The 26,580-nt window shown below is 37.2% G+C and overlaps 1 protein-coding gene across 5 annotated transcripts in view; it reads left to right on the top strand.

Annotated features, from left to right (window-relative positions):
• SMYD3 (SET and MYND domain containing 3) overlaps window positions 1-26,580 on the top strand; it is a 394,207-nt gene that overhangs the window by 324,077 nt on the left and 43,550 nt on the right. For all 5 annotated transcript variants that reach the window (XM_063390956.1, XM_063390959.1, XM_063390958.1 and 2 more), the window contains 3 exons: window positions 3,540-3,650; window positions 21,214-21,301; window positions 24,583-24,757. In XM_063390956.1, coding sequence (XP_063247026.1) covers window positions 3,540-3,650; window positions 21,214-21,301; window positions 24,583-24,757 — 374 coding nt within the window. The remainder of the gene's footprint in view (window positions 1-3,539; window positions 3,651-21,213; window positions 21,302-24,582; window positions 24,758-26,580) is intronic.

Here is a 26,580-nt window from a genome sequence, read left to right as displayed (position 1 = left end):
AGAAGGCATTTTGGTCCTATATGCCAAAACAGAAAGAGTGCAGACTTTTAAACCCCTCTGTAGCTCTGTCTCAGGAACAGATTCCTGTACACAACCCTCCCTAAGATTCTGAGACCCATGATTGCAAAACCAAGAAGATTCCCTTTTTTTCTCCCTGCCATTTGCATCGAAATACTTGGTTTTAAATTTTTACGGAATTTCTTTCTAGAAAATTTCTGGCTTATATTCTGTTACCAAAAAAAATCCCCAAAACAACAAAGCCCCACATAAATTGAGTCCACTGCATCGTGGCAATACTGTAAAATTGTGTCCACCTGAGCTGGCATATGAGGAACATGAGAAACTAACCACCATATCCGTGATTAAAGAGTTTCTGTGTCAGAGCAAGAAGCAGAGCTCAGACAGTAATGTATTTCTAAGGAGGAAGTCTTAAGAGTCAATAAGTCTCATGGCTGTTAAATAATTCCTTGCCTTCATAAATGTTTTTTTAATATATATTCTCCAGTTCAGGGGGGAAAAGATTTACTGCATTCTTTATAACAGATGCAATAAAGAGGCAAGCTTTGGTCAGTTGAAGTAATGTTTTAATTAGTAGCATACATCCCACATGCAAATACCATTAAGACAACCTTTGATAAATGGGCATATTTCCTAAACATGTACATGTTAAATGAGCTTTGCATCTAATGAAGTGATCCAAAATCAAAGCAAGGGTAGGAGAGAGACTTGAATACAGAAATGTTGTGTTTAAACAATTAAATGATTAGTATAGGCTCAGTCACTGTTAGGTTGATCATATTTCTAAATATTCTAATTATATTTTTCCACCCAGTCAGCCAGCTACAACATTTTTTCACTTACGGATTTCTGCTGACAGGGCTGGGAATTTGAACATGGGCAAGAGAGAACCTAAGCTGTTAAATGCTAAAAGGAGAGGTCGATGTGATGAAGCCTCTTCTCCTCTTTCTGTCCAGTCATATGTTTTAATCCAGAGCGTGTTGTTATGTGACTGTTCATACCCACAACTTTTTGGTAACCTTTGAAAAAGAAATGTCTTTTTTTAAACTTCTTCATATCCCCAAGGTTTCTGCAACATATATTAAAAAAAGGGGGTTGGAAAAAGCCAAATATATAAGGAGAGAAAGGGATGAAGCCTTTAGGCTGGATAGGTAAGGTATATTTGATGTTGGCTCTTTGTTTCTTTTGCAGTATTGTAACTGAACCCTGCCTAATGATGGTTTCAACAGTAATGACAGGGTTTAAACCAGTGTCTTAAATATTTTGGCAAAGAATAGACTAATCTCACATGAATTATTTTTCCCAGAAGATTCCTACTGTCTTGCACTGTGTCTGAATTTGATTAAATCCTTTTTACTGGTGGATGCCACCTGAACCTGAAACCCAGACATGAGTCAAAACCAGAGATGTTTATGCAGAGGACAAGAGACAGGGAACGGCCAGTGCATGGAATGATTTTGACAGAAAACACTTGTGAGTTGCAAGAAGATATGAAGATCAGGAGGCTTTTGGTGGGAGAGGGAAATTTGGTTTGGAATGTCTGAAGAATGAGGTTAGGACTGCAGTTTGGATGGAAAATGCTTTGTGGGAAGGAAGGGAGACAGATCTTTCTTACCACACCAAGGAGGATGCAGATTAGGACCAGCTGGGGAAAGATGTGAGGACAAAGTTGGGGTCACTGAAAATGTTTGAGAAATCAGAGTAGGGCAACAAGGACTGTTAACTTGGGAAAAAAGTAAGTGAACACAGCAGGGAAGGGTGTAAGATAAGGCTGAAGGACAGATCTGAGACTGGCACAAGGATGAAATCGTCCCATTGTACCAAAAGGGGCTATGTAAGGAGCTAGAATGTATGGCTAGAAAACAGATTTAGATAATCAGGTGTTGAGAATAAGGCAGGAAAATGATACTCATGTTGAGGGGTAGAGAACAGTAAGAGGGGCATTTGAGATAATGGGGCAGAAGAGACAAAGCTTGGAAGAAAAGGATGGAAAATAAATAAGCAGCACAATTTCTATCCATTCACTGCAGAAAGATCACAGGGAAGCCTATGGCTCCCATGTAAATTATTAGCACAGACTGTTCTGCTGTAAGCCAGTAGTGATAGAACTGGCTCAGACATGCACAAGCTGGGGCAGAATGATATCATATAGAATTCTAAACCTAACAAAGTTCTCCCACTAACTTTTGATTAATTGTGGAATTTGAATTTGTCTCCTCCATTAATTATACAATTAATCTTCGATTATGAGGCAGTATTTATTTTAAATGCCTGACTTTGCCATCTCAGTAGACTTCTTTTAACTCAGTCTTTTTTCAATATGTAATCAAATTACACTGTAATAATAAATGAAAAAATATGCAGGCATTGTTTTAGTTGTTTGTTAATTGCTCATTCAGTTAGAATGCTCACTAATTTGCAAAATGCAGGTTCTGACAATGGATTTCATGGTCATTACTAAAATTGGTCAGGTTTTCCTGTAATTTCTTTGAATGGACTCTCATGATTTAACTGAAAACCATGTGAAAATTCTCCCAATTAGTTGAAGTGTCTAGGCTCAGGATGAAATAATGTGACCTGATTTTTTTCAGCTCTGACCTCTCTGGAGTGTTTCAAAGTGTGTTGGGCGTACAGTGTAATCACTCAATAGCATGTGGGACTGTAAGCTGGTCTGAACTGAGCTGCTTTTTTTTTTTTTTTTTTTTTTTTTTTTTTTTTTTTTTTTTTTTGTGCCTGTGCAACACTTTAAACGTTTCAAAAACTCTACAAATGGTCAGTCCTGTAAAATTCTTTCTGGGAGACATCAAAGTGAACAAACTCCAGACTTCTCTGTAGTTCATTGGAATTCACCCTGTATGGTGTAAGAAGTTGAAAATGGCACAAAATTTCTTTCATTATTTTAATAAACTGCCTTGTCGATACTTTCAACAACTTATACTGCAATGCTTTTTTGCTTCCTTGGTCACAAGGGAAACATCACAGACATACTGAAAATGGGTATGGCACAAGAGGAATTGTTCTCAGGCTCAAACATATATTTGCAAGAAAGTAGGGGCTTCCCTGAGATGCAAATTTTGGAGATAATTGGATATTGTATAACAGTAGTGGTAAATACACACTTAAGCTCTGGAGCGAGACAGAAAATGAGATTTCATGCACAAAGAATTCAGATAATTTATACAAAGTTTCTTTTTTCTTAGTCTCCTTTCTTCTTTTATTTTTCTTCCAAATTAGGATTAAAAGTTGAAATAGTGATAATTTTGGGTGGAATTAATAATTTCAAATAATATTGATCTTGAAAAGTGAAAAAGTGTTCTTCTACAGAAATTATTTTTCTCTTTTTTTCATCTTCTGTAAAAGTAGTCAATTTCTTCTAGAAAATAATCTGTTAGCATTTTATTTTGTGCTGGGAAAAATGCTGTATCCAAAAAATGTTGCTTCTGCTAATACAGACACAAAATATGGATCTTTTGTAACATCTGCCAACCCTTTTTTTGTTCTCTCCAATGTACTGCATACAGCTCACCATCAGCTATGTCGAATCACTGATGCCTACCAGGGATCGCCAAAAGCAGCTGCTGCGCCAGTACTGCTTTGAGTGTGATTGTCTTCTCTGCCAGAATCAAGAGAAGGTAGGTTGGGAGAAGAAATTCCTTGCCAGTGAAACAGAATTCTCCGAGGCCTGCCAGCAGCTTTCCTTCCTTATTGCAATCCTTATCTTTTGCTACTAATTGAATGACCAGAACAGGGGAGAAAATTGCCTCTGTCATTGTTACGGTTTTTGTTGCTATGAAAGACAACTCTGAATGAAAGAAAAGCAGGAAATGTTGGCATTTTTTATTCAAAAAAGTAATCTTGGACCTTCAACTGATACTACAGGAAGGTTGTGCTTATCCTCAGAATAGTGTTGAATTAATTTCGCCAAACACCTGCATCAGTAATTTTCAAGAACTACCAAGCTTGTTCAGCAGCTGTTACAGAGAATGGTGAACATCCTTGGGTGTCTTTGTAGTTTTTATGCTCACTTAGATCACAAGCTCTTGGAGTAGCAGGTCAGTGGTTGTAGTAGATAAATTTTGCTCAGTGTGATCTCTTACTAGGGTTCAGCCTAGCCTGATTTGATTATATTCTGGTTTGCTTCATATTTATACAACCTTGGCACAATAAATTTGTCTCAGAGCCTGATGAGAGATTAAACGGAACAGGCAAAATGAGGCTGGCTTCATAGCAGTTTATGCACTTAGTCTCTTTTGTTATATGTACTCACTCCAAATGCCTGTTTGGAGTGAGTCACCTGCCATAGCTAAATGTGTTCCTGCAAGATTAGAAATAGTAAGAAAGGTATTGATGAAATCGTAATGCCAAGAAGCATAATGAGATTAATAAAATAATTACTGCACAGAAAAAAAAAAAAGAGCCCAAAAAACCTAACAAAACCACCACAGAAAAAGAAAAAGAAACCCCCAAAGTTTAAACTGTAACACATGCTTTGGTTCATCAGTAGGCAGTTCAAAAAAGAGAAGACAGAAAATTTCAGACTTATGACATAATGCTATATTACTTCCTGTCTATGCTGGCATTCTGTGCCTGATAAAAGCTGCTGCAATTCTACTCAGAGGCAGTGAAGCAAAGACCTCTTTTTGTCTTTCTTTTAAAGATGGTCACTCAAGTGCCATGAAATCTTGGATTAATTTTGGGTAAATGGCATCCTCACAGATGCAGTGATGATGAAGAAAAATAAGCAGGCTAAAGAGTCTTCAAGGATCACTTAACAGCTTGTGAAAGGATAGGCAAGTGGTGTAAAGACCATCCAGCATGTGGAATGTTTTAGGAAATAATATCCCCAGGCTGGTGTATATGTCATTGAAAGAATCAACGTAAAAAATACTGTAGTGAAATGATATGTGCATATGCTTATGAAAGCAATACTCTCATACATAGGTTAAAATTAATTCATGTTTTTTTTTATTTTTTGAAAATAGAATTTTTATTTGTGTTCATATTGTGTAGATCTTTTTTTTTGCCCTTTCACGAAATTTCCCTGGGAATGATATTGTGAAATGTTTGGAAAGCTCTTTGTGACTGCATTCTGAAATTCTGTGGTTGCCTGCTTGTCACCATGTAGAAAGGTTTGTGAAGGTCTAGAAGCCTCATGGCACCTTGGTCTGTTAATGTCCATGGGGAAGACATCTTTATCCTCAACTTCAGTTTAGGGTGACTAAATGTTGTCTTCAGCATTCCTCATAGTATTATGTTTCATTTCTCTGTGACAACTGAATTTGTAAAATCTCTACATGACTAGCTTGTTTTTGTTTTTGATTTTTTTCCATTTATCTCAGTCACTGCTAGTAAGCTGAAAGCCATGTAACACTGCAGGTACAGCAGGAGATAGTATTTTTGGAAATTCTGAGGTTTAAAACTATAAATTGTCTGGATTTAGATGCCTCAAGTTGATGAAATTATTCCAAATATCCCTAATACTGAGACAAATTTCCAAGTCATTTTAGAAAATTTTTAAAAAGCAAAATCTTTGTCAATAGAATAGGCAACAGCTGTAACATTGGGTCATCAAGAGTGGCAGTGTCAATATTGTGAATCAATATGGTCAGGTAACAGTAAATTCTCATATTACAACATTGCTTTGCAGAAAAAAAGATAGTTTAGTCAACAGCAATACATCTCGTGTATCTTTCTTAGAGGTAAATAATGCAAATTCCAGAAATGCCTTATCTATTCAAGTAAGTTCTTGCGTGTTGGAGATACTTTTTTCAGTTGCAGTCATCTCATCAAAAAAGTTAGAACCCTTTTTGAAATCACATTTATAGACACTTACACAAACACTAATAGCATTCGTGTTGCTCCAGTCTTTCTGAATGTGCTTGTGAGCTGCTGAACACATACAAGAGAAAGCTCTCAAGATGCACACATCAATTTGTAGTAAAGTTTTCAGTCAAGTGATTTTCACTGTAGCTTTTTATTCTACATCTTTTGTAATGTTTTAAAAGTGATCCTGCAAATCCTTTGGGAAATACGAGTTACAAGTTTATATAAAGAGCCCATAAACCTTATGTTTATTTGTCCTTAGTTACATGCATCCTTATTTATTCATATTTATAAAAATACTTGGCAAGATAATTATCAATGAAATTTATGTTTCCTGCTGTATTTTTTAAGGCTTGTTCATTTAGTGTTAAATGCCTGAGTGAAAAAGGAAGATGGTATCAAGTTTCTGTTCTCAAGTCAGTTACTTGAGTGCAAGTGACCTTGGGAAATTTGTTTTATTCAAGACCAACCTTTGTGTTTTCTAAGATCCAGCCCTTATTTTTGATAATCTTATTTTCATAAGATTGTTTTTCATATTGGTAGGAAGCTACCATTTCAATTAGAGCTCAACAGGTTTTTGACCAGAAAACAGATCTGACTGTCTGTACTGGGATCATTTTTGTGAATGTTCTGTGAAACTCTGGTTTGTTGTCTCTACAAATGCAATGAGAAGATAATTTTAAGGTAATTTGTACTTCTGCTGAGCATTCAGGTGCCCAAAGGATAATAAAGAAAGATGCTGTATTTTCTAAGGTCTTTTAGCTTTATGTGATGGATTTGTTTAAAGGAGAATAATTCCTTGAAGCAGAATGGTTTGGGGTTTATCTGTGTGCTTTGTGCCCCCCTCATACCAAGAGCAAAGACAAGCAGCTCATTCATACTGTCTTTAGTAGAAATCTATGAAAATTGGAATGGATAAAAGAGGTTAAAGGAATGCCTTCAAGTAAATTGCCCACTCTTTAGATAGATAGAGCTTGGTGAGATAAATTATGCTGCTCTATGAAATATATATATAAAGACAAAATCAAGACTGCCATGATGACATTTCTGTGCCAGCTGACGTGGATAACCAGAGTGCAGTTACAGCACTGCCTGGATATGCACAACTTGCACAACTATCAGGATCTGAGACTCTAATATGGCAAAGGCTACATTTTCAGCTGTCATGAAAGGGGCTGAAACCCAACCACAGGGGCCCTTGCTGAAGCCAAAATTACTGAGGTTTAGCATCAACTGATACACACTGGTGCTCAGTGTGAGCAGACACAGCCCCAGACCAAGGGAAGAGTTCCATGGCTGAGCAGTCACAGTGGCACTGCATGCAAAATGAGGGGAAATGTTCCTCACTGGACACTGCTGGTGAAACGACATCAAAGTGCATCTTTGCTATATGGTAGCAGTTCTTTAACTTCCTCTCCAGCTGTGACCACAGCCATGGAATAATCTAGGTGCATAGCTGCTATCAAGGATGAGAAAACATAGAAGCAAACAGTGGCAATAGCTGAGCTGGGGATCTTAAGTAATTTTTGGTGCCTGAGCTTCAGTGTGAGCTGCATTTTTAGTTCTAAGGACATACTATAATTCTGGCCAGTGTCTTTTAGCAGCTGGTCAAGCAGCCTGGAAAGTACGAATACACCACTGTAAACTGGTTAAGATAAGATTGAGGTGAATCTTTTGGTGATTCAGTTCCTGAAAAATTAAATGGCACCAGCTACAAATATAAACAAGACTTTTTCTTTTTTTTTCCAAAGTTAGAAAAAACAAATCAGGAACAAAAAGGGGATGAAAAAACATGTCTTCCTAAAAGTCACTCATAGTTATACTTCCTGTCTGTCAATACTTTAAGTTATAGCTACTGTATTGTCTTCAGTTCATTGTATCTTGGAGAGCTTTACACATTCTTTGCTCCATTTTAAGATCAATCTCTACTGTAATTCAGGAATGTGTGCCAAGCTGAACTCTTGGCAACATATTATTCCAGCACATAAAAGCCCCTTACATTAATTATAATTAAAGATGGGTTTACATTGATGACAAACATTTTAAATGAAGAACAGTTTTTTCCACAGTCATGAGCCAGAGAATTGTTCATGTTGTACATCTTCAGCCAAGGATTTCAGGGACATTTGTGCTTATGGAATGGCTTTGTTATGAGTCGTATTTTTCTTTTGGTGCCGGCATTTAATATTTTAGTCTAGCTTGGTTTTTGGAAAGCTTTTCTTTATTACAAGGTCAAAAGCAATGGACTTGACTCTGAATCATTTTTATATTTGACCAGTGTTTGAGGGTTGCCAAAGTTAATAACAACATAACGCCAGTAAGCATGTTATTCCTTTTTTTTTTTTTTTAATTTTTTTTTTTCTTTGCAAAAAGTACTTACTTATATTGCAGCCTGAATTCTGCTAGAGAACAATCACAAGTCCAGTTTCCAACTTAAGGGCTCTCAAAATCAGGTCACCTGAACAGCAGACAAGCTATCAACCCCTACATAAAAATACCACCTGCAATTCTTTACCTATTATTACATACATCCACCACCTCTCTTATAACCCCACCATCCAAAAATAAGTTCCTGAATCTGAAGTTTTGACATTATTTTTCTAGCAGAGGGAACAACACAGCTGTAGTTTAGAACTTCATCAAATGTAAGAAAAATTATCAAATTAGTTGCTACAGCATATTTCTGTGGTTGATTTGCCTCACTAGGTTTCCTGAAAAACGCTTGAGTATGGCCGAAGATACATTATACAGCATTTTCACCTTTGATCTTCATGTTTGCTCTCAGAAATACCTTTGAAGAATACATGCTTAAATTACAGAGGCATTGTTACATAAAGAGTATTATTATTGACTGTTGTTTTTAATTGGGATGTAAAGGCTTCATGCAAGAACATTGGACTGGTGTTAGTGCAAAAATGTCCCTTCTCCCTCAGGGATCATATATTTAGGACACAGGAAACACAAAATTGTATGTTAAGAAGTGCCTTTTTAAGTTGCTGGATTGTAAAGTTCCATAAGTTTGTGTCTCAGTTTTCCTAATATTTATTTATTTATAGACATTTACATTCTCACTAAGTTTCTCAAGTACAATATGAAAGATGAGACCTACAAATTAATTCAAAAGATGAAGCTTGGGAAGTAAGGATTAAATAGGGTTGTTGAAAACAAGTCTCTTTGTACAGCTAACTGAACATAAAACCCTTTGATCAAAGCAAAAAAAACTTGGAGCATCTGTTTCTCTAGTCATGATTCTAAAAAACTTGCTAAGTACCAACGTACCAAACAGTGTGTTAAAAAAATTAAAAAAAAATGGATTGTGTTCCAACAGCATCCTGGTTTAATTAATTTCCTATCAAAATACAGAGCTTGTAACAGTTAATTGTAGAAATTGTTCATTCCTCATCTTTTTCACTGGTTTGCCACTAGGCTTGCCTTTGAAGCAAACTACAGGATGACATCAAGCCAGAGATGAGTCATGTTTCACCCACCTCCTCTTCCAGCCCAACATCAGTACAACCAGTGCTTACAAAAGTCAGTGACAGTAATCCTGGAGCCCACTGGGACACAATGCTGTTTCTCTCCATAGGTGGCTGGCTATTTCTTCCCTCTGGCAAGGCATTTGGTAGTGACATAAACCCTGGATTCATTCCTGAAATCCGGCAGTCAGACTAACACTCTTATGTTTCTTTCAGAGGATTTTACCCTCTTGGGATGGATTTCCAAATAGCCAAGGACAGAGGGGTTTTATTTTTCTAGTGCCAAAAATGTCAGCAGAAAACAAGGCAGCCACTTCTAATTTCTGGGATCTCTTGTTCATTAACAAAGGCATCATGTCTTCAGCTTCTTAGCATTTCTTACATGACTTCTGAGGCTCCTTCCATCTTTCAACATTGTAATTTTTTTCCACTAAAGTGCAGTTCCAAAGACAGTGACAAATGCACTGTGATCATTTTTCCATGACAACTAGCCTATCTCAGTTGCTTTGGGACTGCCTCAGTGTGCTCTGGTCACCACTGGGCAGCATCCAGCTGGAGCTCACTTGGGTTGTCAAGGTCATGGAAAAGATCTGGCTCTTCTTATAAATAGACATGAGTTGAAAGATATATGTAAATTCTTTGCCTTTTCAGGAGATCCTTAATAGGGCAACCCGTATCAGTTTGGTCCATCAGGTTCATATTTAAAGCAAACATAGAAGTTGGGAGTGTGGCACCCTCCTGGGAGTCTGGCTTTCTGCTCATCTGAGGGGAGCAGAATCTCATTCCTTTCAGATCCAGCCATCTAATAGGAAACTCAAATCTTCTGGCAGATGTTTTAAGGAGAAACACTTTTTTTGCCAAGGGGAGAGAGGGCATTCTCATCACTTTTCTAGGCTGTTGCAGCTGCATTTAAGCACCTGGCTCCCTCTGGATCCATCCTTTCTGGATGTCCAGCTTCACTGGGAATGTTAGAACCAGCTACTACTGGTAGGATTTCTTTTTTCAGATGTTATCATTCCTATAGCAGTCACTATTTGGTTTCTACTGAATGACAAGCAGGATTAAGAAAAGTTTCACACTGGACTAGCAATTTAAAATAAACATAGAATATTCAGAGAGAAACAGCAGTAATTTAAATGTAAGGCTAGATGAGACAAATCACTTTCCAAACACCTTTTCCTGAGATGATTTTGGAGAGACTTTTTTTCCTAAACACGTGTTGAAGCCAGACATTGCATTATCTGAGCTTGAATCTCTGAATTCTCTTTTGCTGAGGTTCCTATAGGGTCTTGTATGTTTCAGCCTATCAAGGTTTCTAATAACAGTAGTACAGTAGGGAATAATCTTGATTTTGGATGCCTTTTCTTGATCTGTTTATCAGTCACCTTTTTCAATTTTGCACCATATTTGATCTTTTAAAATCCCATTAATTAGATAATTTGGTTGAAATATGATAGGTTTTAGTTCAGATCCTATAAATCTTAAAAAAAAAAAACAACCCAAAACCAAAAACAATGTTGCAACTTTAAGCTACAGATTTCTAGACTTGATTTTCTGGATACAAAAATCTCTTTGGTAGAAGGTCATCCACTTTGGACAAAATAATATCTAGATCAGAGCCAGAATGACATTTTTTCCTAGGTGTTAAGCAGACCCTATGGGGTGAGGGAACCCCACAACTCTCTCAGCCCTTCAGGCAGTGGGTGAGATTCAGGTGAGTCCAAGATGTGCACTCTATCTACCTTCTAGATTCCTGTTCCAAATCAAGTAGAAATAGGAGCTTGGATATTTTTCTTTCCAAGTGTATATTTGAATGAGCTGGGGATTTTAAAGAAAAGGTAGAAGAAAGTGAGTGGAAATACCTTTTTCTCATTGGTTCTCTGAATGTAAGCTAAATCCTTTCTGACAGTAAAGCAGTTTATCATTTACCTTTAAAGACCCAAACCAGGACAGCAAAATTATATGGGCTGACCTTAAAGTCAGCCTTTGTGGGCATGCTGTGTATTTTGATCCCTCCATTTTATTGTTTTATCTGCTCTTAGACACTCAGCTTTTGGGACGAATACTCTTTTTACTCTGTGCAGTCTAAAAACCTGCAAAACATTGCAGCTGTGATTCTGATACTGCCAGTTCTGTAAATAATAGCAACAGGAAAGTCTACAAACAATCTGAAAGCACACCAACATGGAGGAAGAAAAGAAGGTGGAAAAAACAGTTTGCTGTTTATCAGCAAACTTGTGAGTTATTTAAAATAGGACACAATTTTATTAGCTCACTGAAATTTTTGGCAATATGCCATCTTCAAGTATTTTCAGCTACAGTTTTGTCATCTTTAACTCATTCCTTGTTGAAGACATTGCCTTGAAGACATCACCCAATACTACTCCATAGGAACATTTTTCATTCTGAATAAATGTTTTCAACTATGATTCTTATGATTCTCCTTCATATCAGTGCATTCTGTGCCTTTCTTTTCAGATTATGAATATGCTTTCTGCATCCTCCAAATTTCTGGTTCTTAATGTCATCCTGATTGTGTACTATATACTTTATGATGCTCCACCATTTGTCTTTTATTTCATTTTTCTTAGGCAAAATAAAGAAGTCCTGATAAATCTTACCTTTCTTACAGTATATTTTTTTTTCTGAGATCACTTACTGTCCATACAATGCCCAGAAATCCCTAGAAATAAATCCTGCAAATACAGTAGGTGTAAATGCTTGGTAAAGATTAGCTTCATTGCAGTGCTTGTTGTCCTAGTTTTCTGAAAATTCCAATTAGAGGAGAGCAATAATGAGTGGTTGTGTTAAGCAGGTTTGTGCACGTTGAGCCTGTAAGTATGATGATGGTTTTACCTTATATGGGTCAATAACAGCTTTAAAAATATGGGAAAAGTTTAATCTAGTAGTCCTGATTTTAATCTGGTAATCTACCCATCGTTAAATGTATGAACTAAACCATTCCCTCTCTTGGAAGAGCAGCATATTCTGTGAACCATTCCACTGTGATGGCTTTTTGTGGTGAAGTGGAGGTGTACCCACACTGGCCAGCCACAGGTCTGAATGGGCCAAGCAGGGCTGTTTGCATAGGCATGTGCAAAGGTACAAACGTGGAACATGCAAGGACAATTTCAAAGATTTTCCTATTTCATGAACAGTGTGTTCCACATCCAGTACATGGTGGGGGTTGTTTTCTTTTGCTGCTATTTGTTTTGTGACCTTTGTTAAGTAATGTGAAGCCCTATTTCGTATCTCCCTCCATAAATTAAATGCTGAAATGTCCATTATACAAGTAACAATAAAAAGGATGAGTTAATCTTTAGTATATCTCAGTATAAAACTTACCAGAAAGACTCACAATTGCTCACATTTCCCATGCCACATTGTGAAAGTGCATCTTTCACTCTAGGCTTATTTAAATTAAGAGAGATGGCTTTCCTCTCTCTGGTTTAGAGGCCAGGTGCCTCTAAACTTTTAGACACTCTTTGCAAGCCAAATTTTTTTTTCAAAGATTGATTGACTGATTTAGAACCCTGTGGTGAGGTCTTCAGGTATCATGACTTCATTCTAATTGCTTTTTGACAGTGTAATAATTCAAAGTTTAAGGTTCTGGCTGAATTCATAGGAAGCACCATAGGCTGAGAAAGACAGAATCATGCTCTTCAGTGCCTAAATCAGTTCCAGTCCTTAACTAATATTCTCTGAGGTGTATTAAAGCAAGAATGAGCTCATTTGAATAACAAGGAAGCCTTTAACTTTTGAGGCTGTAAAACTGCAGACTAAATGCTTTGGCTTGAAAAATTGCTATGATAAGCAATGTGCCATATCAGCTTCTTGCCATAATTTAATTAATGTAAAACAATGCAATAACTAAAGCTTTAGTTATAAATTTTGAATTTGTGAGCTCTATTCTAAGACATGAAGAGAAACTTTTTTGTGTGTAAAAGATGGCAGGTTTAAGAAGGCTGTAAGTACTCCAGCCATGAGAGTTACAGCAGAGGATTGTGTGATTTTTTTTGTCCCACTGCAGGATGTCCTGCTGTTTTCCATGGGATTGCTCAGTGTATTGTATGAAAGTCCAGGATTATACCTTAAGCAGTGATTTGAACTAGGGACTGTGGTAAAACAGTGTGTCACTATTCTTCCCAAGATTTATCTGAACACTATCATTAAGAAAAATATGTTGCTGCATCATATTGATTACAAATATGAATCTTTGTTTTAGTGTTGGATAGAAAGTAAAGCTCCTGCACTTCCTTTGACAATACCTGGACAACAAAATTTTTACTCTCCAAGTATTTCTAGTGTATAGCTTTATGTAAAGCTTGCATCATTCCCATGCACAAAAGAAATCCTTCTGTGCTTTGAAAGCTTTAGATGTGATTCCAGCTGCTCTCTAGTAATACAGTAGTTGGAATCTATGGACATTTGGTAAAGTGGAGAAAGACACTGTGAGGGTCTGTAGCTACTACACTGTATTTGGTTAATGAAGGTGGGCGTCCATATGAAGTGAGCTGCTTCTCCCCTGCCCCAAACCCTGAGCTACAGAAGAGATGTTAAAAATAAAGTGTTGAGGTAGCTTTGTGGAAGGGCAGCACTCATCCATCTGACTGGGAAAAATATTTTAAAATAGTTTGTCTGTTTTCAAGCAATGAGTGAAGTACTAGAGGAGAGTACTTATCAGGACACAGAGAAATAGATTACTGGCACTGTGAACTGTCTTGGAAAATTGGAAATCCAGTGTAGATTATGTATCACCAAATTATGTTGTTGCATCAAGTCCCATACTATCTTGCTTTCTTCCTAAGTAGCCTAGCATCCTTTTATACTGCTTTTTAAGAGAGAAAATTCTGCCTGTAATATTATTTGTTGATATTTTTATCACAAAGAGTGGATGTAAAACAGAAAAGCTTTAATAACAACACTTGATCTGTGAGCATTATTTGGCTTAAAGAAGTTCTGTTGGGCTCTGATGTTCAAGTCTAATCAAAACTTGGAGCTTTTTTTGGTGTATTTTCTATCACTACAGGAATTTATATATAAGCACACTCTAAATATATATACACTCCAAAGGTTGTTCTGACAACACATTTAAATATTAAATCATCATCATCATCAGTTGTATATAATGCTTACCAAATAGTTCCAAAGTGTGTCCCTGATAACCCTGTTTGTACAGTACACAGCATTTTCATGAATGAAGTGGAAGTAATTGCAAAATCATTGCCAGTAAAATTAATGCATGATAAAGACTGAGAGAATAATAAACATTTCTGAGAACAGGTAAATAATACAGAGTAACTGGAATGGCTGGTAAAATTAGACCTATTGAAGTATAATGCACCACCACTGCAAAGGTGGAGCACCTCATCTACATCTGGAAGAGGGATCTACAGCTACGATTTATTTCACTGAATCTCAGACAGCTACAGGACAAATGTCATCATCTGAGCTAATTGCTCTAGACTTTCTTTATGGATAAAATGGAGAAGAATGAACATACTTTGTTATTCGTCTAACATATTTTAGAAGCCTGCTTTAGGGTAATAAAAATTGCACCCAGAGGATGTTTCTTTGTCGTATAGAAGGGTGGCTCAAATACCTACATTTGATCAAATGAATCTCAGCGTGGGTGTCTGAACAGAAATGGGAAATGTTGTATTTTCCTCTGGAAAAGAAGGCTAAAGTGACTCTTAAATCTATATAACAGGGGAGTCAGTAGGAAGAATGTCAATTTTCTTCACTATAAAACATTTATGAGATTGCCTGTGTATCATACAAAATACAGATGCAGTGATCTTTGAAAGGCTGTTTAAAAATGCATGTCTAAAAAAATCACAGAAATCATTAGTTGAAATGGGATTGCAATGAAGAAAAATGGAGTATGACTCTGACAAAAATGCAATTACTGTTTTCTGCTGTGCAGAATTGTGGACCTGACACATATCGGACTTGCAGCTGTAGAAGTTAAGAATTGTTTGTCTCTTTGCTCCTCTTACCTAATAGTTTGTCTTAATTAAATCTAAGGTGGACTTGTCTTAGTCCCATTTCATTTTCTTAAATTAAACTCACTTCTTAAAATGGACTTACTAATCTTAATTTTCTCTTTATTGAAAGCATATCATTTTAATAAATTTCCCACAGCTGTTTTTCATGTCACTCTTAAATTTCTGAGTAAATATAATAATGTTGTAACTAGGCTGGATAATGCTAAGGGAAGGTTTTTCATACTGCTCTGTGAAGGTATTTGTCTTTTCGTACTGCTTGTATGCAGGGTCTGAGGATACTTTCATCTTGATCTTGATGCCTAAGTAGAGCACTTAAACATGAATGGTGTGAAGAACTGCTGAATTTTCCAATACCTATATGATTTAGAGTGCTACTAGCATGTGCAGGTCTTATGCACTTCTGGACACCAGAGTCAGTAATCCATGAAGAGCTGGTATTGATTGTGTGAGGGAATGCAACTGGCCTAATACTGAGCAATGTACTGCACAGTTTCAATATGGCATCCGGCTCTAATGTGTCTTATTTTACTCCGAGAATTCAAAAATAAAAAGCACTAATTCAATTTGTTCAGAAGTTGAAGATCACTCCCTCCCAATTGCCTTACAGGGAACACAGTGGTGTTTTTGTCTGCAAATAGAGTACCTTTGGAATTGCCATGTGTCCCAGCCACTCTCTTCAGAGCCATGTGACAGAAAACACACGGCTTCTGGTGGGTTGCAAAGGATAGATAAACTGGTATTTATGAACCTGGTGTTATTTTTCATGGAGCAGGGCAAGGGAGCTTTTAAAACTTCAGCAATCACCTGCAAACCTTGAATCACGACAGGGCCGTGTGCACTGGTAATTTCCGTACTTGTAGTTCTTAATGAAGCACATTCACACGACTGAAGGTGAGTGAATCCTCAGCTAAGGCTGTAGGCGTCTGTAAATCCCAGCCCTCAGAATAAGAGATGAGAAGTGTTTGATTCTGAGTTTAAACTTGATCCAGAAAATGTTTCATAGAAGATGACCTCAGCTATTTTGGGAAAGCACTCAAGTGAGCTTTCTTTTGCTGTGTCTGTAGCTGCCTGCACCTGTGATTGCCTGGCAGGCCCTCGTGCCCTTTCTGCTCTGAAGAACTCATGTCAGAAATTTAGTGTAGCTGCAATATCACAGCTTGCACTGACACTTTTCTTCATCTTTCTGAAAGGGAAGCTTCAGAAGATGTGCAGTGTCTTCACTCATTTAATGCTTTTCTTTGCTGTCCAGCATAAAACAGTGAATTACTGAGTTTACTGGAAACAAACATTCAGTACGTCTTGCACTTTTAAATAGAATTAGAAATAGAAAATCATTATTTATGCTTTCAGAGTAACATGTATGAGAGATCTGTTCTAAAATTTCATGCTCTAACTTAAATGTGTATGAGCTCCTCTGTTCTGTTCAGATGCACATCTGTAGTTGCTTAAATTTTTAGAAATTTTTAAAAATTAGGCAAATCATAAGCAATGGACAACAATTTCTACGAAATGTCTAGGTATCTGAGGTATCAACAGGTTTCTAAAGTATTATGGTTCAGGAAACTTAAAAGCTAAAAAAGAGAGAACAGGGTTATCTGCTGCTGTCACACAGGATTAATATTAGTAGTAGTACTTAGTAATAGATTTTGTGTTCAGAAAAATCTATTATTATTTACTGTGATTTTTCAGTCTTGCAAAAATATCATATTCAATAATATTTCTTGTTAGACCCCTAATTTCTCTTTGAACTATGATTTATGTGTTTTTTTCCTTTGTAAAACTGACATTTGCTGGTGGTTACATTGCACTCTTTTAATCCATTTGTATATTTAGAAGAGCAGATACTGGTCAGGAAAAACTTCAGTCCTTCTTTTTTGCTATTCTCAGGGTAGCTTGGAAATCCAATACCTCCTACAAAGCTTTGCTTATTTCTGCCTATGTGGGACTGGATACCTGAATACTGAAAATAGGCATATAATGGAGATGCCCTTGGACATTCCTCAAATAGGAGGAATGCAGGGGAGGAGAATAAGAGGTATAAGGTTCATTTACCATTTGGACTTTCCACCACCACTATTCCCTTCCCTGAAGAAAGGTGAGGAATGCTTCATGGTTTCCTCTCTATGTACAATGTTGAGCTTGTTTCTTAATCTCTGCCTATGAAAAGGAGAAAGATGAACTCTGTAGAGAGGACCAAAAATTCATGTCTTATAACTGCACTGGAACCTAAATGTGAAAGGAGAACTAGTCCTTAATCAATCTTTCCAATGGACAGGAGGGTTTGGAGGTGCAGTGCATAACGGATGAGCTGTGGTGAGGCTGTGGGAGCTCTTCTGGGGAGAGGGCAGTGGTGCTCACTGGTTAGGGTGTGCTTGTTTTGGTAAGAGAAAGATCTCTCAGAGGACGTGCTGTCCATGTGGGAATCTTTTAGCCATCAGGATTTTTAAATGCTGGGATCACAAAGAACAGTGGTTGCTAACACAGTGTGTGAAAGCAGTGGTGCCTGAAATTAATGGCAGGGAGCACTTTTAGGAAGTATGAAAAACAATTAACTAATCGGGGGAGGAGAACTGGTGTGAAAGAAATAGAAGGAAAGAGAAGCATTTATCTGTATTTTGCAGATTTCACTCCTTTCTAAGGAGAGTTCCATTAAGGATGCAATGTGCTCAGGACACTCAAATAGCAAGAGATAGGTAGAGAAGTAATTCTTAGACAGAAATACTAGAGAATGGAACTAGAGAATACTAGAGAAAGGTGATTATTTTCAAATGCTTCTTTCTGTGGTGTCTGATGTCTGTACTTGTTTCAGGAGATGATGCTTTTATAATAAAACTTCCTATCATTTAAAGCTAGAACTGCAGATCATTTTGTATTTGACCGATCTTCAAACAGATTACAATCCTCATCAGATACTCTCCATTTTTCTTATTTCTCTCTCTTTTGTTAATGTTTTTTTGACTAGATTATCTGGTCTACTTATTTTTGGACCAAGACAAAAATGTTTTGTTGTTCTGAGAAGGAAACTCTTGTGTTTAGTGTCAGAGTTAGAAATAAAGAAAATAACTAGGCAGAAACTGCCAGCTCTTCCTTCTTTTTCAAAAGCCTCTTTTTTTTCCTTCAGCTGGTGCTCTCTATAAATGAAAAAGTCTGTCCTTATTGTTGGCAGCTCTGCACACCTGGAGGTTTGACTGGGAACATTTTCTCAAAAGAGATGCTTTGAAAGGGTTTTACTCCACAGGAAGCTGTGTCTCCCATACCTGTTATTGCCATGCTCTTAGATTGAATTAAACCGTTCAGTATAACTTTTAATCCTGTCAATTATTTTCATCATTCCAGCTCCAAGGCAGCTTTGTGTTTTTAGCTGGCTCAATCATACTGCATGGCCATGACTATCAAGGTGTTTCCCAAGGGAGAGAACTTACCTGGAAAAAGCTTATTAGGCTGGAAGGCAGTGTTCCCAGTGCCAACCTCTGCTGGTTGTTTTGCAGCCCGTGCTTGGCTGCCTGTTTGGAAACAGCCTCCATACCTTGAACTAGAGCATTTCGGAAAGGACAGGACTTCTTTCATGTATGGAAATCTGATGAGGAGTAGTAGAAATGTAAAATGCCAAGCTAGCCATATCTTGGCTTGTTCTTATTGCTTGCTCTTTGCTTGTCTGCTTGCCAGTCCCTAAATGCCTCATCTTGAGAACACAGAAAGCATCTCCTTGAAGCCTGTGACTTAAATCTTTCCCAGAGCCGAGCATCCTGCCCAGCTCCTTCTGCCCTAAACTCTCATACAAAAGGGCTAGAGGCCATGAATCCAGAGAGGGCTGGGAGATTATTGGTCCAACAGGCAGTCTCAATTCTCTACCTGGATATGAAGCCAGTGTTGACTTAACCCTATGCACTAGTGTGAAGGTTGGAAACCCCAACCTTGCCCTGCTTTATGCTGCTAATTAAATGCTAGAAAACAACAGAGAAAGATTAATCCCATCTGAGCGAACACTTTCATCATTCATCCATCAGTCTTGCTGTGTGCAAATTGAGCCCTAAGTCTTTTGCCTTGCTGCATAGTTGTTTTCCTTCTTTCACTTGTAAATCTCTCTCAATTCCCATGCTTCTGACATTTTAGTTGCTAGACTTGCAACGTGTTAGAGAAACACTCTGAATGATACTGGGGCTAGTGAGAAAAGATATAACATTTTTTCTGGTTTGGTAGCTCTTTAAATGGAAGTTTTAACAGACATCATTATTAGTATCACACAGGGTGGATTTATTTTTTAGATCAGTCAATGAGCAGCACTTGATCCACAAGGGCATTTTAAAGAGATTGTTTCAGGTTAACTGGCTGTGTTCAGAAGTAGATGTCGTCCCATGAAATCAGTAGAGGTTACATTGGCAGTAAGAGAGTCAGTGTCCATCTACTGCAAAGCTGGAAGAGGGCTGGGCAGGTTCATTCACTGTGTTGATAAAATTTCTGTGGTATGAGCTGGATTGTCCCAACATTCCTCTTATGCCTTCTGGTGGCAAATTCAGCTGTGCACAAAATTATTTCCAGGTGATCATTTTGATCAGAGAACTGATTGTAAGGGAAGCTTATGTTCAAAATGCAGGGGGGTCAGGCCACCCTCCTTGTAAGGGCCTACAGAAGGGTAGGGCAGCTGAGAACAGCCTTGACTTAATCTTGGTTTAATCATCCCAGGAATCCACAGAGGTCTGCTGTTTCATGAAGCAGATGGAAAGACAAAACTGCAAATTAAATGTGAAACTGAGTGCTGATTCTCACTGTAAATTTTTTTCTGAATTTATGGCAAATGGGAAGCAGTGGAATAAGAAAATGACGCAGTTCTAAGCAGTTACAGGTTATGGGCTTTTCAGTAGAGGTATTTCTGTGATTCCTGGTGAGCATCTGTTGGTTACAAAGTGATTGGTTAGATTTTAACACACTTTCTCTGTTCCTCTGCAGGCCTCTACCCCTGCTGAAGGCTGATCATTTTGGAACTGAATTTAAAATATTCCTGCAAGACTTTGCACTTAAAAAACCTCTTGTGCAATGTAGCAGGGCCTTTTATAAGGAGAGAGTGATAATGAACTGCAGTGTATTATAGGCCACATTTTTAAAGGTATTTAAATTCTGTAGCAATGGAAATTGAAGAACCTGATGCTTTTGGAAATCCCACAAGATGCTTAACTGCATCTGTAGATGCTTTAATGCATTTTTTCCAAGTGGTTTGCCTAAGGTTCAGTTAGTCACTGCTAGATAGCTGAGATGGGAACCCTCCTCTTTACTGCTGTAGCATTTAATCATTTTTGCTTTCTTTATGACAAAGCAATAGGAAAATGTAGCTGTTTGTAGAATCCAATGGACTAGGGAAGAAATAGTGATGATTTAAATGAAAGTTTAGCTTTTTTCTGAGTCGTAGACTTCTATAACCTCATGTTTATAATGATAATGGATGAAGCTTAACTCCCACTGTTTGTCTCTCTCACCATGTGGTTAATCAAAATTATTTGCTAAATCCTTTCTACAGTCTGCTTAAGGGAAGTCTTAGGTAGCAGATCTTTGAAAGAATTTGATCTCCTCAATGCCTTTTGATAGTAAAAACATGCTATTACTTCTTTTCTTCTGGTTGATCATGGTTCTTTTTGCAAATTTAATTACCTGATTTGAGTGTTTCATGTTTCCAAGTTTGCATTAATTTTTCTTTATATAATCTCATTTGCTTACAAAAACAGGGTGAGTATGAATTCCAGGTAGAATGGAGTTTTTTGTGTTTGCAAAAAATATCAATACAGTCTCTACAAGCAGCTTTTAACAGTGAAATCCTTGTACCCTGTTTTTCCCCCTTACTGCATATTCTCATTTTACTGTTTTTCTCATTACATGCATTTGTTTCCATTAACCAGGATGCTGAGAAATTGGCTGGTGAAGAGCATGCCTGGAAAGAAGTCAAAGATGCTGTAAATGAAGTGAGATATCCAAAATCAAAAGAAGGTATCCTTTCAGTGACAGGCTTACAGGCTGTCATGCAGTTGTGAAAAGATCCCCGTATTATCCAGTTCATCTCTGGAGATTAGTGTCCTTACATTTACATTCTTTTTATTGTAATGTTTTTCAATTCATTTGATATTTAAAATGTGTAAAATTCTTAATTGTATTAAGAATAGAGTCTCTGATTACTTGGAATGGAACTGCTTCGTGGCAGGGATAGTAACTACCAAGGATGTGAAGGGATATTTTGGTTCTGATTATATTTCTGCTATCACAGCTCACCATTTCATAAAAATCCACTTCTAAATGAAAGAAAGCTTAATTTGAAATGTTGTTAATTCTTTGTTGCATTACTCTCAGTGTGAAATTTACAGGTTCTCATTCTTTGCACAGCAATGACAATAACAAGGAAATAATCACAGACAGGTTCACAGCAGATATTACAGCATCATTATAATAAGATATAATAATATATAATAATAATTGATAATTAAGCAAATTGAATGAAATGATCTTGCACTAATAAACAGAACCAGAGTCTAATGGCTGTCATGTAGATACTCAATCCAATTAAAGAAATTAGTGAACAGCAGCAACCAAGAAAAGATGAGCAGAAGAGAGGTGGAGATTTTTACTAGAATACTACAGGTTTATTGATCTCTTTCTTATCTTGGTCTATCCAGTGGAATTTCCCTGACTGGGAATTTGGCCTGTTGTGGTAAGATGCCTTACCATTTTCAGAAATATGGGCTTCCTCTCACTAGAAAGAATTTAATCTTCCAGTACTCCTTTTTGGCAGCACAAAAAACAAGTTTGCATGGTGATATTCCAGGCTGGAAACAAGTGATCACAATTTACACAGTGACAAAAAACTCAACCCATTACACTGAGTTAGTTTCTTTCTAATCCAGAGAGATTAATTTTTTAGCAAAGGGGAAACAATAATCTCACCTTGGTTTAATCTCACATAGTTTCTAGTTTAAGCTCCTCTGTAGTCACTGGATTGAAGCATATAATACTGAAATAAATCTTCAGGGCCCACATTTCAGCCTCCTTGTTAACTTATGGATACTGAAGTTGCAGTAGTTCTTATACTTAAACTGTGCAGTCAGAATACTGGTTCTATTTAATGTTCCTGTATTTAATTGCAGGAGAAATTGCATTAATGTATTTTGCAAGTGTCTTTAATTAAGATTATTGATTTAACTTATACTTACAAATTAATCAAATGCATGGTAGTAAAAGGTATCAGGACTGGTTGGAAAAATCAAGTTGGAAAAATCTGTTCCTCTTGTCTGTTCAGCTTCTGTTCTCAGTCATGTGCTATTTGAAATGTGTCATTTTTCCTTCCCCTGCACCACAATTAGTGTTAACTGACATGCAGTGGTGAGTGCAGCATAGAAGAGGGAACTTGACTTTTGTCCACTTGCCAATAATGAGTAGAAAACCTTCCTGGCAGACTGAGGCACGTAGTTATTAGTTCCTGCAAATGTAGGTTTTTTAAACAAATTAAACCAGCGGTTTCTACAGTTAGGAAATTTGGTGACTCCCACACTCTGACCTACTGATTGTAACTGATGTGGTGTTGTAATGCTAAATTTCCAGTTAGAGCAGCTTGGGGCAGTCCTCCTCTACTGCTGGGCAGATGCAGGGCAGGCAGCTCTTTGCTGCTGTTGCAGCTGATGGCACATTTTCTAGTTTGCAATTTTACATACCTGCCAATTTGGTCCCAAGAGATTTTGTTATATAGCACATCTGCTATCAGATGCTAGTGAGTAAAGAGAGAAGAATAATGAGAAGTAAAAGCAGACATACTGCGCATCAGCTGAAATGGTAATCTTTCAAGAATGTCAGTGGTTTGTACTTTCTACAAAAATTGTATCAAGTGTAAATAATATCCCTCATTCTTCTGGTTTTTTGTCCTTAATCAGTTGTAAAGAATACATGGATGTTTGCCAAAGATATAAAGGTTAAGGTGCAATTTTATAATAACACATTCCTTCCCTTATATGGCTCTTTCAATCCAAGGGCATGAGAGCAATTCACAAATAATTAGTTTAGCCTTGTAACAACCATGCTGTAAATCCTGGCCCATGGTGAGCACATTCTTAAATTTAAGTATGTAAATATTCCCATGTTCAAGACGGACTAATTACTTCATCACAGGTTTGACATTGTACACTTTAAATTCACTGCTGGATCAGTGTGAATAGTACTTGCAATAATTTGTGAAGATAACAGCTGGACTTCCTTCAGCTGATTGCGTGGAAAAGGCTATAATACAATCAGTGTTATAACTTCTCTTGCTATAAGTCTAATTTTTTCTTTATTTCTTTTTTTCTTACTTATGTGAGTGGTATCTTTTTGATATTTCAACTGTTTGTATTCTTGGATCCACATGGGTACAATCACAGGTAGCAATATCCATTTAAAAACTGCAAGTTTGGGGGTTCAGATTAGATGTGGTCAGAAGGAAAAGAATCTGGTCCACAGAGAAGTCAAATCAGTGTAGAATGTAATGAAAAAAAGTGATTTGTGCTAAGGAATATCTGAATAAAGTGAGTGCAAGGTTATCTTTCCTCCATTCCAAACTCACAAAAAATCTTCTTGTAGAATTGGAGGTGAAAATCTCCTTTCCTGCCAAGATCATTAGTCCTGAACTACAGTCAGACATCAAAACTGTAACGCTTTCTTTCTCATGCATGAAACATGCAGCTGTACATGAAAAAAAATCGCAGTGCTCTTCATGACTGTTTCAAGGAGAAAATTAATTAATTTCAAGAAAAGGTTCTCATTTCATGAGAATTCTAAATAAAAAAATTTGGGCAGCATAAAAGAATAAGTCATTATATTTATATATATATATATATATATAAATTTTTTTTTAAAGGGGAGGCAGTTTTAGCTGCTGGGCCTTTTTAAAAGACATTTATATGGACTCTTGCTCTTGGCTTTAAGAACTGAGTATCTTAAGTAAATAATGTTTCACTACCTAAATAAAAGTTATTTGAATTTCTGTTATGTATTAAAATATCCTTGCAATTTGTCATCTTTCTTTTACCACTTATTGCTAAAATACTGCCTTCTTTAGAAATTGTTTTGCTACATGTAAACGAAGCTACCAGTTCAGCATTTAAGTTTGTTTTCAAGAATTGTAGCAGAGTCTGGAATGATGGCAGCTTTTCTATTTTAATGCTTTGAAGCTCTTACTCCTTGCTAAACAGCATTTAGAAGTCATATTTTTGTTTGATTAAATATATTTCTTTAACTAAGGCAAATAACAGAGTGGAAGCATGTTCTGGCAAGATTCCAGAATCTCTTGCGCAGCAACAAGGGTCAGCTACCAGATACAAATGTCTATCAGCTGAAAATGCTTGACTGTGCCATGGACGCCTGTATTAACCTTGAATCCTGGGAAGAAGCATTGGATTATGGCAGCAGGACTCTGGAACCATACAGGTAAGGGATGTAATTGGTTCAGCTGGTTCCAAAGGTGGGGAGAGCTAGCTGTCTCATTAAAAGTGAAGACTGTGCTTCATCTTGATGCTTCTCACTGTTTTCATTTCTTGTGTATGTCTTGCATTGCTTTCTAGGTTAGTGAATGAGGCAGAACGCTCATTCTGCTTTCACAGGCAGGCTGAAAGCAAATAAAAGGATAACAGGAACTATAATAGTGATCACTGATCATTATCTCCTTGTATGTTCAGATGCTGCCCCATCCCTGATCAGAAACTGACCTCCCGTTTCAGGCTCCTTTGACATGAGGATATCAATGTTTTATTCTGAGATGGGGCAAAAGGGAGGGGCAAGTAGCTGGTTGAAATAATGTGTATTCTCCATATACTCTATATATAGGTTTTACAGAAAGAATAAAAAAGTCTTGCAAAATGCAATTTCAGCTAGGAATTTAAAAGCTCCTGGTCCTTATTTTGGGATGAGGTGAAGGCGGTAAAGTACCTGCTTTTCTTCTCTTCTGATCAGTACGTGTTCCTGAGCTATGTGGTGGACGGGTTCTGAGTCTGATGGTCTTTTGTTGATAAGGAAGGATAGTCTAGGAGATCATACATCGTATGGTAAAGCTTGAAATTGATTGGTGCTTGGAGCTGTAATGCAGCTTTGGTCATCTAGCAGAGAAAAGGCAGATGCTTCTGCTTTGGTCTGTGTCCTAAAAGCTTTAGAGGACTCACATCTTTGGGTTCTGAATAGTTGCATTGTTTGTAACTAAGTGTAAGCCTGTGCTGAGTGTCCAGGTACAATGTCATTCACTCTCTGTAAGGTATTTTTTAGAGCACCCATTTCTTCTCTGTTGGTGCACCACGTGATGTTTCAGTACCATGTGTGATGTTGAGAAGCATGAGGGGTATACTAGAGCTGAACAATATGCTCTGCTGTGAGTATGAACATTTCAGATGTTACACATTTTCCCTAATCAAATGGAGATGCCATCAGCATTCAGCATTTTGCCTGAGGAAATTCCATATGGCAGCCTGTTTCTGAATAAAACTCAGGGCTTCCCTTGACGAACAGAGTGTTTCAGAGCTTTCACTGAAACGTGATCGTTGGTAAAACCTGCCTAGGCTGTGGTACATCACAGCTGTGGAGTAGCTCTGGGTTCATAATGACTATTCATTTTCATAGAGGAGCACATGAGTGCCTAAAAATTTTCACATTTCTTCAAGGTGAAATTCACGTTGTGCACGTCCCACTTAACCTTTTATACAGGGCTTATGTAGTACTGCAGCAGTATATGCTTCCTGACAGTGTCTAACCTGGTGGCACACTTCAGATGAACAGAGTAGTCTGCATGTTTAAATGTTCCCTTATTAAATCCAAAACCCCAAACATCAGGTTTTTTTGGGTTGGGTTATTCATAAGTTATTAACTCAGTTCTTCACAACTGAAAACTGAATTTTTTTCCTGCAGACATTTTTGGAAACAGAAATTACAGTGAGACCAAGTGCAGTCTTACCAGATAATTCAATAGAGCTTTCTCTGATTTTCTTGCTGAAGTGTACCATAGTTTCAAGCTGCTTAATGCAGCAGTTTGGAGATGAAGGATTCGACTGTGCATCCAATTAGTATCTCTTAAGGTAATAATTATTTGCATGAGATATTTGACCTTTTTTGCACCTTGGAGAGCTTGTCGTTATTCTCTCCTCACCCAAAAGCATTATTTGAGAGAGATTTTCAGTTATTTCTTTTTCTTTATACTTTCAAGTCATCACTACAAGCTTTGACACACCTGAAACAAAATCCTCAGTTTCTCATTACAACAAATTGTG

This window comes from Prinia subflava, chromosome 2, assembly GCF_021018805.1.
Source record: "Prinia subflava isolate CZ2003 ecotype Zambia chromosome 2, Cam_Psub_1.2, whole genome shotgun sequence".
Lineage (NCBI taxonomy): Eukaryota > Metazoa > Chordata > Aves > Passeriformes > Cisticolidae > Prinia > Prinia subflava.
Note: the sequence above shows the minus strand (reverse complement) of the source record. Positions and strands in the feature narration are given on the sequence as shown.